The following is a 15,750-nucleotide window of genomic DNA, read 5'->3' on the forward strand; positions in this document are numbered from 1 at the left end:
TGAGGCACTAGTTTTTGGTGAACCTCCAGGTCATATTGGCAACACAGAGAAATGTGTTCACATTAATCCTTGCTTCTAGGATAGTTAGTGGCCAAGCACATTCATAACTTCATTCTACCACCTTAGTCCTGGGTGATATGGGGTAAATTACTTAACCTCTATGGTCCCTTGTTTTCCACAAGTGATGATTGTGAGAATTCAGTGAGTTATTAAAAAGTATTTAGAAGAGATTCTGGAAACATCTGATAAGTTATTTTCAAAAAAACTTTCCCAAAGAGCCACACATGAATAATAATGAGCTTATATGGACCCACTGAACCTATTGCAGAATTGAATCTCTTTGGTAAGCACAGGCAACTTACCATGCACGAGTCAACTGTGCCAGACTCATAGCCAGCACAGATCATCCGGTTGGTAATGGTCTTCATGTCAAAGTAGGACTGACACTGTTCCAGAGAAATAATACGTACTTCTCCCTCTTGGAGCTTAAAAGGCACTGGATTTTTTTTTTTTTTTTTTAAAGAGGAAGAAATAAAACATGAAAGTAAAATGACTCAAAAATTAGGCTAGTCATATTGGAAATCATTACATTTTTATATCAAGAAAACCATATTCTTAGAATGTTATTTCAAAGACAAAACTCATTTAGAATCAAAATTTTCCAATTAGAAGTGCTGATAGTCACTCCATTAGTCAAACACCTCTATTTTGTTAATGAGAAAATGGAGGCACAGACTGGTTAAGTAACCTGGCTCATGGTTTCCCTTTCATTTTTTACAAATGGGTTTTCTAATTTATTTTTTGTGTTTTGGTTGCACTACACAGCATGCAGGACGGATCCCCCACCAGATATGGAACCCAGGCCTCTGCAGTGTAAGCAATGAATCTTAACCACTAGCTGCACCAGGGAACTGCCTCCCTCTCTCATTACATGTGGCAACATAAACAATAGGTATTACAATTAAAATAAGCAAGCCAGAGCTCTGCCCCAGATGGGAGGCTGTCAGCTCTGTGACAGCTCAGCATGTGAGTCCATTCTGCTAAAGTTCACTTCATCTGTTCAGAGTAACAGGGGAATGGTTGCCTCATCCTTGGTTTAAACAATGTTATCTTACCACGTGCAGAACCTTTAATCCTAGAAGATGTGTCAGAAAGGTGTCCAAAGGGAAAAGTGTCCCTTAGTGTCAGCAGAGAGAATGTGTGAATTCCAGCTTGCCTGAAAGTTCTTGCCTGGGAAATCCCATGGACGGGGGCCCCAGCAGGCTACAGTCTATAGAGTTACAAAGAGTCAAACACGACTTGGTGACTAAACAATAAAAGGTGGGTAACAGGACACCAACATGTATCATCATCCCTGAGAGCTACAGTACTACCCTGACATAGTTGGCATGGCCAGTGCTTACTATTAAAGAAAATATCAATTAAATTCTTATTCTAAACTTTTAACAGGTCAAGCAAAGTAAGAGTCCTTTACAGGCAGCTGAGAGACAGTAGTACAAAGTTCTAAATTTCTGTATGTTCTCAATGGTGAAAAACAGAGTATTTCCTCTAAGATCAGAAACAAGACAAAAATGTCTAATTTTGCCACTATTATTCACCATAGTTTTGAAAGTCCTAGCCACGGCTATCAGAGAAGGCAAAAGTAATCCACATTGGAAAAGAAGAAAAAACTCTCACCGTTTGCAAAGTCGCTCAGTCGTGTCCGACTCTTTGCAACCCCGTGGACTGTAACCTACCAGACTCTTCTGTCCATGGGATTTTCTAGGCAAGAGTACTGGAGTGGGTTGCCATTTCTTTCTCCAGGGGATCTTCCCAACCCAGGGATCGAATCCTGGTCTCCTGTATTGCAGGCAGACGCTTTAACCTCTGAGCTACCAGGGAAGCCCTGATATTATACATAGAAAATCCTAAAGATCCTACCAGAAAACTACTAGAGCTAATCAATGAATTTGGTAAAGGTGCAGGATACAAAATTAATACACAAAAATCTCTTGCCTTCCTATACACAATCAACAAAAGATCAGAAACAGAAATCAGGGAAACGATCACATTTACCATCTCATGAAAAAGAATAAAATACCTAGGAATAAACCTACCTAAGGAGACAAAAGACATGTACTCAGAAACTATAAGACACTAATGAATGAAATCAAAGATAACACAAACAGATGGATTGGAAGAATCAATACTGTCAAAATGACTATCCTACCTAAAGCAATCTAGATTCAATACAGTCCCTATCAAGGCAGGGATGACTGATCTTGCATGTCAGCTCCAAGCATCTGTAGGGGCTCCCTGGAGAAATGAGGTATAGAGAGGGACTTCTGAGGTTTCCTTTGGGTTTGCAGGTTTAAGGGCATGACGAAGTATTGACTTCTACAATTTGCATGGAAGGGGGAGTGACACATATGCTATTTGTGACTCTCTGTTATAAGTGAAAATGGGAAATGATTACCAAAGGTTAGGAAGTACCCTAGTGTTTTCCAGTTAAAAGCTGAAAGGTGAATGCTCCCAAGAATCTTGACTTACTTTTGTTGCCCATATGTCCCCAGCCTGTGATATAGCAATAAGTATCAGATTCTAAGGACTGATCCGGGCTGGGTAAGCAGACGGGTCGGACGTAGCTTGTTTCATTGATGTCTTGGCTTAGCTCCACTATGCTGATGTCATAGTCCACCACCGCTCGACTGTAGCGAGGATGCAGGATGATGGTTTTCACAAGGCGCATCTGCATGAATGTTGATGGGTGGTCTAGGTTATTGATGCCAAACACCACTTTCCAAACGGCAGCATTCTCTCTCCTAAAATAATGATTCAAGAGCTATTGGCATCTTAAACTCAGATTTATCTTTTAAAATTTATATATGATTTTTAAATATTTTTTGTAAATAATGGCTCTTTCCACTCCCATATCCCATGTATTCATATAAAAAGCATTTATATAACCCTTGAGCAATTGGTAAATATCGTATTGCTCTGGAAACCAAAACTTGGGCTTCCTAAATGGGGCTGCTCTGGAAAATAACACTTGTTCACTTTGAAAGGGAGACAGAGTAGTTACTTGCTTCATTGAGTGGGGAAAATGATGAAAAGTCATGAAGAAGAGACAAGAGAAAAAAAATAAAAGAATGAAAATCAGAGGTTAAGTGATCCCTCCAAGGAGGCAGTGCTTCAGAGAAATGTCAAGTTTTCAAGAAAGGCTTCTGAAAATTTCAAGCTAGCAACTTAAAAGGTCACCCACAACTTATAATGGGTAGTCTCAGAAGTCACTGTTTTTGAACACTTGACAGCAATAGTCTAATGCCACTTTAAAACACTTTTCCACTTTAAAACACTTTCCCACTTGACTTCGAGGACTCCCCATGCTCCAGAATTTCCTCCTGTCTCTGGGACCTCTTCCTCTCTGCTGCATCCTCCTCCTCTGCTCTCAGTGTCTTCATTGAAGTGACCCAGAGCTCTGCCTTTAGTCTTATTCTTCACTTGCCGCTTTGAAGAGCTTATCTAGTCACATGGCTTTAAATGCCAGCCAAATGGCATTTGTAACTTTCAAATGTGTATCTCCAGCTCCATCCTCTCCTTTGAGCTATACAAGTCATTCTACAGTTATTTGCTGTTTACAGCTATCCATTATGCAATATTGGATCATCTCTCTTACACCCAACACTGAATGCATCAGCAAGTCCTCACTGCTCCACTTTCAAATATATCCTGAATCTTGTTTCCCCTTCTGCCACCACTACAATCCTAATCTAAGCTACTCACCTCTCCCAAATAGTGGCCCTTCTTTTACTCTTAACCCCTATAACCCAGTCTCCTCACACAGAGTGACCTTTTAAAAAATAAAATTATATAAAATTTGTTTCCTGTTCATAATTCTTTTCAGATTCTTTTCCACTATAGGTCATTAAAAGATATTGAATATAGTTTCATGTGCTATACAGGAGGTCCTTGTATAGTCAGTACTTGAAAATAACTAAATAGAATATAGCCTTTAAAAATTATGAATTGCTATGTTGTACACCTGAAACTTATACTGTACATCAATTATACCTCAATAAAATTGATATTATTTGAATATATATAATACCCATATAGAGACAAATATAGCTCTATAGATATATAGATATTGTGCTGGGGATTTCAGTAACAAGCAAGAAAGACATGATCCCTGCCTATACAAACTTTAGGATTGAGTGAAGATAAACAGTAAAGGAAACAATTATAATAAAATGCAAAAAGTGCTATGGCATGAACATTACAGGATAATATTACAAAATTGTTTTTGATTAAATAAAACCATCTGTTGCATAACATGTCATTCTTTCTCTTTTTTCTTCCTTCCTTCCCTTACTCCATCTCCCTGTTCCACTTTTTAGTTTAGAGGAGTAAGCATATGACCATCTGAGAAATTCAACACTCACTCGAGATTCTATTGTTTAAGGCATCTGAAATAGAACAATTATTGATCTCAAATGTCTACCTGTTTGATAGCTCCTTACCTCAATTCAAAGCTATTAAATTTTGGTTACAAAAAATATTCATCTATCTGCTTAAATCACAGGTAGTATGACAAACAGTTGAACACTGCAAACTATTTGTAACAAAATGAAATTGAGTAAACTTGACAGACTTGATTGCTATATACGGGTTAATGTAATTCTAACCGTAAAACACCTGTCAATAAAACTGCTAAATGTTATTATATTCAGTAGCCTCTTGTGACACAAGCTCTTGTCATTATGGCCTTAATACCCACCAAAAGCAAAAAAAAAAAAAAAACACCAAACAGGAAATTCACATACTTCAATATTCAGTAAGGAAATTGTTCTATTTTCTTTTTTGTTATGAATATAAGGGGAAAAATAAAGTCTCTTTAAATGTTTTTTCCAAGTCTGGAAAAAACCAGGGGAAACAATAACCTGTTGTTCAAAAGGGGTACATGAAGTGAGGGAGATGTGTCTGATCAGATCAGTCACTCAGTTGTATCCAACTCTTTGCAACCCCATGAATCGCAGCATGCCAGGCCTCCCTGTCCATCACCAACTCCCAGAGTTCACTGAGACTCACGTCCGTCGAGTCAGTGATGCCATCCAGCCATCTCATCCTCTGTCGTCCCCTTCTTCTCTTGCCCCCAATCCCTCCCAGCATCAGAGTCTTTTCCAATGACTCAACTCTTCGCATGAGGTGGCCAAATACTGGGGTTTCAGCTTCAGCATCATTCCTTCCAAAGAAATCCCAGGGCTGATCCCCTTTCAGAATGGACTGGTTGGATCTCCTTGCAGTCCAAGGGACTCTCAAGAGTCTTCTCCAACACCGCAGTTCAAAAGCATCAATTCTTTGGTGCTCAGCCTTCTTCACAGTCCAACTCTCATATCCATACATGATCACAGGAAAAACCATAGCCTTGACTAGACGAACCTTTGTTGGCAAAGTAATGTCTCTGCTTTTGAATATGCTATCTTGGTTGGTCATAACTTTCCTTCCAAGGAGTAAGCGTCTTTTAATTTCATGGCTGCAGTCACCATCTGCAGTGATTTTGGAGCCCAGAAAAAAAAATTCCGATACTGTTTCCCCATCTATTTCCCATGAAGTGATGGGACCGGATGCCATGATCTTCGTTTTCTGAATGTTGAGCTTTAAGCCAACTTTTTCACTCTCCACTTTCACTTCCATCAAGAGGCTTTTTAGTTCCTCTTCACTTTCTGCCATAAGGGTGGTGTCATCTGCATATCTGAGGTTATTGATATTTCTCCCGGCAATCTTGATTCCAGCTTGTGTTTCTTCCAGTCCAGCGTTTCTCATGATGTACTCTGCATAGAAGTTAAATAAACAGGGTGACAATATACAGCCTTGATGGACTCCTTTTCCTATTTGGAACCAGTCTGTTGTTCCATGTCCAGTTCTAACTGTTGCTTCCTGACCTGCATACAAATTTCTCAAGAGGCAGGTCAGGTGGTCTGGTATTCCCATCTCTCAGAATTTTCCACAGTTTATTGTGATCCACACAGTCAAAGGATTTGGCATAGTCAATAAACAGAAATAGATGTTTTTCTGGAATTCTCTTGCTTTTTCCATGATCCAGCAGATGTTGGCAATTTGATCTCTGGTTCCTCTGCCTTTTCTAAAACCAGCTTGAACATCAGGAAGTTCACGGTTCACATATTGCTGAAGCCTGGCTTGGAGAATTTTGAGCATTACTTTACTAGCATGTGAGATGAGTGCAATTGTGCAGTAGTTGGAGCATTCTTTGGCATTGCCTTTCTTTGGGATTGGAATGAAAACTGACCTTTTCCAGTCCTGTGGCCACTGCTGAGTTTTCCAAATTTGCTGGCATACTGAGTGCAGCACTTTCACAGCATCGTCTTTCAGGATTTGGAATAGCTCAACTGGAATTCCATCACCTCCACTAGGTTTGTTCGTAGTGATGCTTTCTAAGGCCCACTTGACTTCACATTCCAGGATGTCTGGCTCTAGGTCAGTGATCACACCATCATGATTATCTGGCTCGTGAAGATCTTTTTTGTACAGTTCTTCTGTGTATTCTTGCCATCTCTTCTTAATCTGCTTCTGATAGGTCCATACCATTTCTGTCCTTTATTGAGCCCATCTTTGCATGAAATGTTCCTTTGGTATCTCTGATTTGCTTGAAGAGATCTCTAGTCTTTCCCATTCTGTTGCTTTCCTCTATTTCTTTGCATTGATCACTGAAGAAGGCTTTATCTCTTCTTGCTATTCTTTGGAACTCTGCATTCAGATGTTTATATCTTTCCTTTTCTCCTTTGCTTTTCACTTCTCTTCTGTTCACAGCTATTTGTAAGGCCTCCCCAGACAGCCATTTTGCTTTTTTGCATTTCTTTTCCATGGGGATGGTCTTGATCCCTGTCTCCTGTACAATGTCACGAACTTCATTCCATAGTTCATCAGGCACTCTATCTATCAGATCTAGACCCTTAAATCTATTTCTCACTGCCACTGTATAATCATAAGGGATTTGATTTAGCTCATACCTGAATGGTCTAGTGGTTTTCCCTACTTTCTTCAATTTAAGTCTGAATTGAGGGAGATGTGTAGAAATGTTATATTAGTACATTAAGTGTGTGCTAAAAGAATGAGTCGCTCCCATCTGGGTAGAAGCAAAAGAGGAAAGAGGACACAGGGCTACATGAAGGCCCCGCGAATCTAGTTTCAGTAAAAAGCACCCAGTGGAGAAACACAGGAACAAGCTATGTTCATGTGGTCCTTTTAGTAAGGAGTTAAATTGGGCTACAAAGATGAAAAACCAAGTCGAGCAGCTGAAAATCTTCAGCATCAGGGGGATTTTTTTCTCAGTGCTGTCAGACTTCAAAGCAACAGCAGGAAAAACTGGCCAATACTTAAAGAAGTTTGTACAAAGATCCTCATGCTCTGAGAGTGAGAAAGCAGGCAGACTGAAGCCAGGTGAAAAAAATTCACAATAACAATAAAAAAATAACTGAGGAAGGTGTTGAGACATTTTTCTTCTTTAATTCTCGCTCTAGATGCCATTTCATTACCAGAAATTCACATTTATTTTGCTTCATGTTTATACTCCTGTATTAATGATGAATACACATTATAGATAATGTTGAGATAATATGATTTCAACTCCTAATTCTTCAGTGATCACTCTAGAGAGAATACACAACTACTTGTATACTTCAGATACATTATGATGTCCAGGGGAATTTATACAGAATTGAAGGCATGAGGTCTCTGGACACAATAACCAATTTCAGTTTGCAATTTTCCACACTCAACTCTAGCTTAAACATAAACTCACCACATTTTCACTTAATTCAGCTGGCCAGGTTTAGAGATTTTCTTCTATCTTTGCCTCTTCTTAAGAGCACAGAATTTCCCCTTTTTTTAATCCTGAGTTTATTTGAATAACTTATACTATTTATCCTTTTTCAGAAAATAAAAATATATTTATAATTAATATTTGTGATAGAAATCACTCTGTTTTACAAGACTTACTCCACAAATAGCACAGTCAGATGGTGACTTGGAAGTATTAATAGTTTGAATAGCATCATTGCTGTTCTACAAATCTTAGGAGCCTCTTACTATTAATATTGCACCTGCCCTTGGTAATTTTTTTAAAGAATTCTCTGCAACACACACAGTGAATAGACTTTATAATAGAGTGACCACAAAGCAAATGCATAAAGGGCTGAGTATAAGTCAATAATAGCGAGTGTCAGACCACAAGACTTGCCATCTCCAGGGCCATCTGCCTCTCAGCTCCCACTCATGGCTGTTGCATTGGAATGTCCAGTGAGACCTGACCTTCAAATTGTTTCAGAGAAGCCAGAGTTCTGGATTTTATGTAAAGCATACATAGTTTGAAGTGCTGACTGAAAGTTTTTAAATGCATCCAACAAGCAAAAGAGATCGGATCTAGATTCTTCTTTAGTGTGAGATCTCTGTGGTTTCCAAGTATTTCTACATGTCAGTTAAATCATCTTCTCCCCAGTTATGAGGTGTAAATAGGAATGCTTATTCCATTCCAGAGTAGAGAAAGCAGTGACTCAGAGCAGATGAGTGACTCATCTAAAGTCACAGAGATACTAAGTGATGGTAACAGACCAGAAAGCCTTTAAACCTCTAACACAACCTTTATTCTAAGCTTCTCTGAAACAAAGAGGAGGGTTCACAGGCATCAGCACAGGAATCAGGTATCGGCCACAGAGGGGAAAGCATGCACGATGGGTGGAGGCTGGCTGATGAGTGATAGGATGGCAGACATCAGATACCTTCTCTTTCCTGAATGTGTCCCCCAGATATGATGGAGATCTAGCCTTCAATGATGAACTTAAAGAAGTGAACAATTCTATCATCCCAGGGGCCAAAAAAAGCAAGAGAAGGGGATAGGCAGATACACATCCTAGACCCTGAGAATCAGATTAAAGAATGTTTTGGATAAAAGAACAATGTGTCCAGAGATTCGTAACGCAAGTACAGCAAAACAGACAGGGGAGAATTTGAGTTCCAAATTCTGAATCAGCTAATAAAGTAAATGTGACAACATATGAATCTCAGAGCTTTGAAACTGGAAAGTTTATCACAGAACAGTGGCACAAAATTGTAGCAACTGTCAAAAAATCTTAGTCATAGGAACCCCCTTCCACCGTTGCTGGGAATTTAAATTGGTACAGCCACTAAGTATGGAGGTACCTTAAAAAATGAAAGCTAAAGCTACCGTATGATCCTGCAGTCCCACTCCTGGGAATATATCTGGAGAAAACCATAATTTGAAAAGATACATATACTGCAATGTTCATTGACACACTCTTTGTAATAGCCAATACACGGAAGCGACCTAAATGTCCACTGACAGATGAATGGATAAAGAAATATGAATAATACTCAGTCATAAAAAAGAATGAAATAAAATCATTTGCAGCAATATGGATGAACTGAGAGATTATCATACTAAATCAGACAGAAAGACAGATATCATATGATACTGCTTATATGTAGAATCTAAAAATAAAGTACACAAATGAATGTATAAACAAAACAGAAATAGACTCACAGACACAGAAAACAAACTTATGGTTACCAAAGCGGGGAATAAATTAGGAGTTTGGGATTAATATATACACACAACATATAGAATAGATAACCAACAAGGACGTACTATTTAAGAAGAGAACTATACTCAGTATTTTGTAGTAATCTCTAAGGGAAAAGAATATAAAGAATATGTATATGTATAACTGAATCACTTTGCTGTACATCTGAAACAAACAAAACATTGTAAATTAACTTATTTCAATAAATTTTGTTTTGGGCCACGCTGTGTGGCTTGTGGGATGTTAGTTCCCTGACCAGTGATTGAATCTGGGCCCCTGGTGGTGGAAGAATGGAGTCCTAACCACTGGACCACCAGGGAATTCCTTCAATTCAGTTCTGTTCAGTCACTCAGTTGTGTCTGACTCCTTGGGACCCCATGGACTGCAGCATACCAGGCCTCCCTGTCCATCACCAACTCCCAGAGTTTACTCAAATTCATGTCCGTTGGGTCAGTGATGCCATCCAACCGTCTCATCTTCTGTTGTCCCCGTCTCCTCCCACCTTCAATCTTTCCCAGCATCAGGGTCCTTTCAAATGAGTCAGTTATTTGCAAAAGGTGGCCAAAGTATTGGAGTTTCAGCTTCAGCATCAGTCCTTCCAATGAATATTCAGGGCTGATTTCCTTTAGGATGGACTGGTTGGATCTCCTTGCAGTCCAAGGGACTCTCAAGAGTCTTTTCCAACACCACAGTTTAAAAGCATCAATTCTTCTGTGCTCAGCTTTCTTTATAGTCCAACTCTCACATCCATACATGACCACTGGAAAAACCATAGCCTTGACTAGATGGACCTTTGTTGTGAGGGGGGCTACCCCATGTCCAAGAGCAAAACGAATTCCTTATACTTCAACAAATCAATCAATAGGGGAAAAAAAAAAAAACAGGAAAAATTAAAATGGTTCTTAGCAAAATAATGTGTGGGAAGAACAAGAAAAGAGGATTTCTATCTGGGTAAATATTTAATATTAGTAGTAAACTATTTGAACTTTCCTTAAAGTTCAAAAAGATCATTAAAAAAATTAATATTAAAAGTAAACTATTTGAACTATTTGAACTTTCCTTAAAGTCCAAAAAGATCATTAAAAAAATTAATATTAAAAGTAAACTATTTGAACTATTTGAACTTTCCTTAAAGTCCAAAAAGCTAAACTATTTGAACTTTCCTTAACTTCTAATACCTTCATTCAAGGAGAATGATCTTCAGAGAACATCCCAGAAGATTCATCTTCCATGTGATAAAACTGTTAAGTGCTTAATACACTGAAGTGTGGAGTTGATGCCTGATCTAAGACTATGGGAGGAGTCAGTAGTAGATAAGGTAACATTTCCAGTTCCACCATAGACTGGATGGTTTAAACAACAAACAGTTACATCTCATAGTTGTTGAGGTTAGAAGACAAAGATTAGGATGCTAGCAGGGTCAAGTTCTGGTGAAGACTCTCTTCCTTGCTTATAGATGGTGATCTGGATGTATCTTTACAAGGCACAGGGAGAGAGGGCCAACTTTCTTGCTCTTCTAAGGACACTTATGCCATTCATGGGGTTTTACCTTCATGACCTAATCACCTCTCAGGGGCCACAGCTCCTAATACCACCCTCTTGGGGGTTGGATATTAAACATGGGGACACAAATGTGCTGTCCATAACACACCTGGAGAACTAAAACATTCAGTATCCTAAAGAAGGAGAAGCTGCAAAAAAAAAGAGAGAGAGAGAGGTGGGTGGCAGGATAGGTCAGTGACACAAGAATTTTCACTGTTGTTTTAGAAGAAAAGTGAATAAAGTATTTCAAAAAGGATGTAGTCCTCAAATACTGGGGAGGGTTCCAGTAAGTTGGCAACTGAAAATTCACCATTGGATTTGACAAGATGGAAGTCACTGAGGACTTTGGTAAGTGCCATTTCAAGTGACCTTGATGAGAGCGCAACCGCAGGGACCTGAGGTGAGTATAGGAAGCGTAGGAATGGAGACAGCGACTGCAGAAAACCCTGAGGAGTTTTACTGTGAATAATAGCTGAAATGTGGCAATAATTGAAGAGGGATGTGAAGTCAAGAGAAGGAGGTTTAAGTTGGAACACTGAGACATGTTTGCTGAAGCGAATGATCCAGCAAAAGGAAAGAAACTGATGGAAAACAGCAGTGATAATTTGAAAAACTGTCTTTGGAAAGATGAATGGGAATGTGGTTATCTTTAAATAGGAGCAAGGACACATCCTCTACCATTACTCAAGAGAAAGGAGGGAACATGGCCACTGGCATAGACATCTTGTTGGGATTAGGGGTGCAGCAAGGCCAAAGATATAATGATGTCTGTTTTCTCATGAAGAATGAGATGAGACCAGTGGAGGGTGAAGGAAATTTGGAGAGAGAGGAGAAGATGTCAAATAATTGAGAATGGAAAAGTGGCTTTACTGTGAACATATACTGATGGGTACCATGTTGTTAGATGCACATTTGAGATTCATGATCATACATTTGACACGAGCTTAGGTAGCAGTCAGGTGTGTGATATTCTCCAGCGATGGCCAGCTGTTCGGCTACAGGTGCAGAGAATGTGAATAGGTGGCTGCAAGACTAGAAGAAACAATAACTGCAAAGGTTGGAAGTGGGAAAACTCTTTAATGAGTTTCTGCAAGCCCCAGAAACGATAGGGATTGGCCCAAAGTTTAGGCCACCTGCTTGCCTGGATCCTAGACCCAGACATTTGCCACTGGAGTGGGTAGAATGCAGAGAATGCCTCTTTAGGGACAGAGAAGTTGGGAGCATGGGGTCAGGTTGGGGTCACCACAGTTGCTCACTCTCTGATGATGCTGGAAAATGGCACCCGCAGGAGACGTGTGGGTCCCAAATGGAGAATTCCTGTTTTAGTGGACATCAGTACTTGATGGGAATGGGTCAAATCTCTCAAGGTGACAGAATGGAAAGAACAGACTGTAAATGACTAGCATAGTTTATAAGTACCTAGAAGATAAAGAAGTGACCATGAGGACACCATGTGGGCTCAGTAATAAAAAGTCACACCCAGCCACTCACTTCTTTTCCTGATTGTATTAAAACACTGTTAGATCAGTACAGGTGGGTGAGCACAAGGGTTTTGTTCTATGGGGAATGAGAAAGAGAGCTGTCCAGAAACAGGTGAAAACATTATTGAGTATTATTAAGAGTCCAGTGGGTGCTGAAAGTCAGACATGACACTAAACTGCATCATTGGGTAAGTGTTCTCAGTTCTAAAGAGCATAGGATTGAAAATGTGCTATTCACATTGACTCTTAGTTAGAGGTCCACCTGATGTGTATGGCAGAAAGATGTAGGGGTAAAGAAGCTGAAGGTCCTAATGGGAGGACTGAATGATACCAGGGTACTAGGTTAGCTGGGGAAAGAAAGAAAAGAGATGAGGAAGAGGCAGATGGACTGAGATAATAGGAGACATACAAATAAGCAAATGCAAGTCTTGGAGTAAAGAACTGGTGTGGTAGAAATCAAGATTTGGGTTACCTGGCAGGGTTAAGGGATGTGATCATATAGTGAAAGGATAGTTTTTCATGCAGGTTTCCTGGAGAGGAATCAGACACTTCTGAAAATTATGAGTTGTGTGCCAGCCTAAGAAGTTCATCCTTTAGCCTTTTGGAGATGGAATAAGGGAGGAAAATTGCTTGTTAAATTACCCCTGAAATTCAATGTCTTTCTTCCTTAGAACTGTGGAAGTTAAATTGTTATTAGGGCATCTGGGACTTCATTTAATCAACTTAGTACCTCAAGTTTTTAATTTTCCTTTGGGATTTTTAAATACTTCTCCATGGAAGAGCAAGACAACCTTGCCTTTGTTCCCCCCATGAATATAATTAAAAGAGACAGGCTTGCAAAGACCTACTGATGGGTCACACTGGGCCCAGCCAAAGTATGGGATCAGGATATGAAGCAAATCCCATTAATTATAGCAATCAATGATTCCTCCAGAGAGTAAGGCTTACAATTAGAGGTTTTCAAAAACTTTCGAGGCCACTGGAGAGACTGTAAAATAGAATCAAAGAGATCAGCACCCATTCAAGCAAAGACTTGCTTGATATTGGGCAATTTCTAACTTTGTATGAATAGGCCAGGCCCCAATCGACAGTTCTGTGAAATTCAGTTCCATAAAATTTCATCAGGGCTTTTGATAGAATATCCATGTCCTTAATTATAAACACATATTTCTTCTCTACTGCAAGGTTCCTCCTTAACTTCACAGATCTGTCAGTGGATCTGACATAAAGAGGAAACTTGGATACCACATGTGGGGATACAAAAGTGGCACGTGAACTGAGTGAACTAGCATAGAAAGGGTGTTGTTCCTTTAAAGAGCTGTTGGATTTGTTTAGGTAATCACCTTTTGATGAATGCACTTCCTAGCACAATCTTCTGCTTATCAAGGAGTTATAAATCAGAACTGGAAAAGACATCTGGAAACATCTGGCCCCTTCCAAAGCAATAACATTCCAATGTATTTCCTGACATACTACGCAGACTCTTCCTATCATTTGGTGTCGCTCTTACACATTAAAAGTTCTCAAGAGGAGGTTCTGGTTTGACTTTTTACATTATATTTTCCCCAAAAGAGCAATAAAATAGCTAGACATACACGTTTCCCTTTTATACTCAATTCTCATGTTATATTCTAATTATTTATTTAGATGTCTGTCTCCTCACTGGCTTAGAATTTCAAGAAATTAAAGATGTGTTCATTTCTTTAACCCCCACATGAAGATGAATATATGTTCTGGGACTCTATCCTGTAGAAACAAGGGTACTAATAGGTGAGTAGCTTTGTATAAGAAGATGTATTAAGTGTTGTTAAAATGAGAGTAAACTGGAACTAACGTGAATGTCCATCAACTCAGGAATAATATTAATAGAAAAAGTTATTGTGAGTCTCTGTGATGGAGTGTCATTTAGCTTTGAAGAAGAATGAGCTTGCGCTGCATCCGTTGACTTGGAGGGGATGTCCATGATGTACTGCCACGTGAGAAAATCAACCGGCAAACAAAAGTACAGAGTGAGATTTCAAATTGTAAAAATAAATGACACCCTGTGAAAAACAGGTGTTTATATCTGTGGAGGAACAATCTCTAGGGGTTACCTTGAGGATGATGAGAAAGTATAAGAGAAAGAGTGTGGAAGGAGATAAAAAATAGTCTAGCAAAATGCAAAAATACGCCATAACGCTAAGGGAAAAGTCAGAATGCATGTTTATAGTAATAATATATTAAAAATAAATATTTACCTTTATTGATGTCTTCATTGGTATCCGGCATAATTCTTAAGGCATTACAGAGACTATTTCAGCTGATGCCCCCACCAACACTGTGAGGTCAGGATTGTTATTTTCCTCATTTCACAGATGAGGAAACTGTAGCCCAGAGTAGTTTATAAATTGACCCACGGTCACACAGTAAATAGCAAAGCTGAGGAAATCCCCAGTGGCTCAGTGGTAAATAATCTGCCTGCAATGCAGGAGACACAGGAGACAAGGGTTCAGTCCCTGGGTCAGGAAGATCCTCTGGAGAAGGATATGGCAACCCACTCCAGTATTCTTGCCAGGAAAATCCTATGGACAGAGCAGCCTAATGGACTACAGTCCAGCAATAGCGTCACAAAGAGTGGGGCACGACTGAGTGACTGAGCACAGCACTGAGCACAGAGGAAAAATAATAATAGACAAATAGGCAACAAAATGAAACTGCATTTTTTTTCCTACAAATTAGCCTGGTTAAATGACAATAACCCATTTAATGAAGTGATAGAATTGTGAGTTTTTGTTTTAAATATTTGTTATTATTTATTATTGCCGTGCTGTGCTTAGTCACTCAGTCATGTCCGACTCTTTGCAACCTCAGGGACTGCCAGGCTTCTCTGTCCATGGGGATTCTCCAGGCAAGAATACTTTTAAATCAAGTAAAATTATTAAAAATAAAGGGAAGAAATGGGAAGGATGGTGGTTTTTAAAACAAGTCCTCACATACTTTGCCATTCCTCTCTGAGAGAAGAGCTCCATGTCTGGGCCCTCTGAATGTGGTGGGGCTATGACAGGTCTCATCAACCCCATAGCAGAAGGGGGTTGTGTGTCTTTGGTGTCTGGATCAAACAAGGTGACACAGCTTCCTCCTGGCTTCCTGTT

General features: G+C 39.4%; 1 protein-coding gene across 4 annotated transcripts in view; it reads right to left on the reverse strand.

The window, feature by feature from the left end:
- CORIN (corin, serine peptidase) overlaps positions 1-15,750 on the reverse strand; it is a 268,724-nt gene that overhangs the window by 9,732 nt on the left and 243,242 nt on the right. For 3 of the 4 annotated variants that reach the window (XM_055588485.1, XM_055588484.1, XM_055588486.1), the window contains one exon: positions 554-2,801. In XM_055588485.1, the coding sequence (XP_055444460.1) occupies positions 2,474-2,801 (328 nt within the window). In that variant the 3' untranslated portion in view covers positions 554-2,473. Of the gene's footprint in view, positions 1-362; positions 497-553; positions 2,802-15,750 lie in introns of those variants that run through there. The other variant, XM_055588487.1, reaches the window with a different exon arrangement.

Source organism: Bubalus kerabau, chromosome 7 (assembly GCF_029407905.1).
Source record: "Bubalus kerabau isolate K-KA32 ecotype Philippines breed swamp buffalo chromosome 7, PCC_UOA_SB_1v2, whole genome shotgun sequence".
NCBI classification, from domain to species: Eukaryota; Metazoa; Chordata; class Mammalia; order Artiodactyla; family Bovidae; genus Bubalus; species Bubalus kerabau.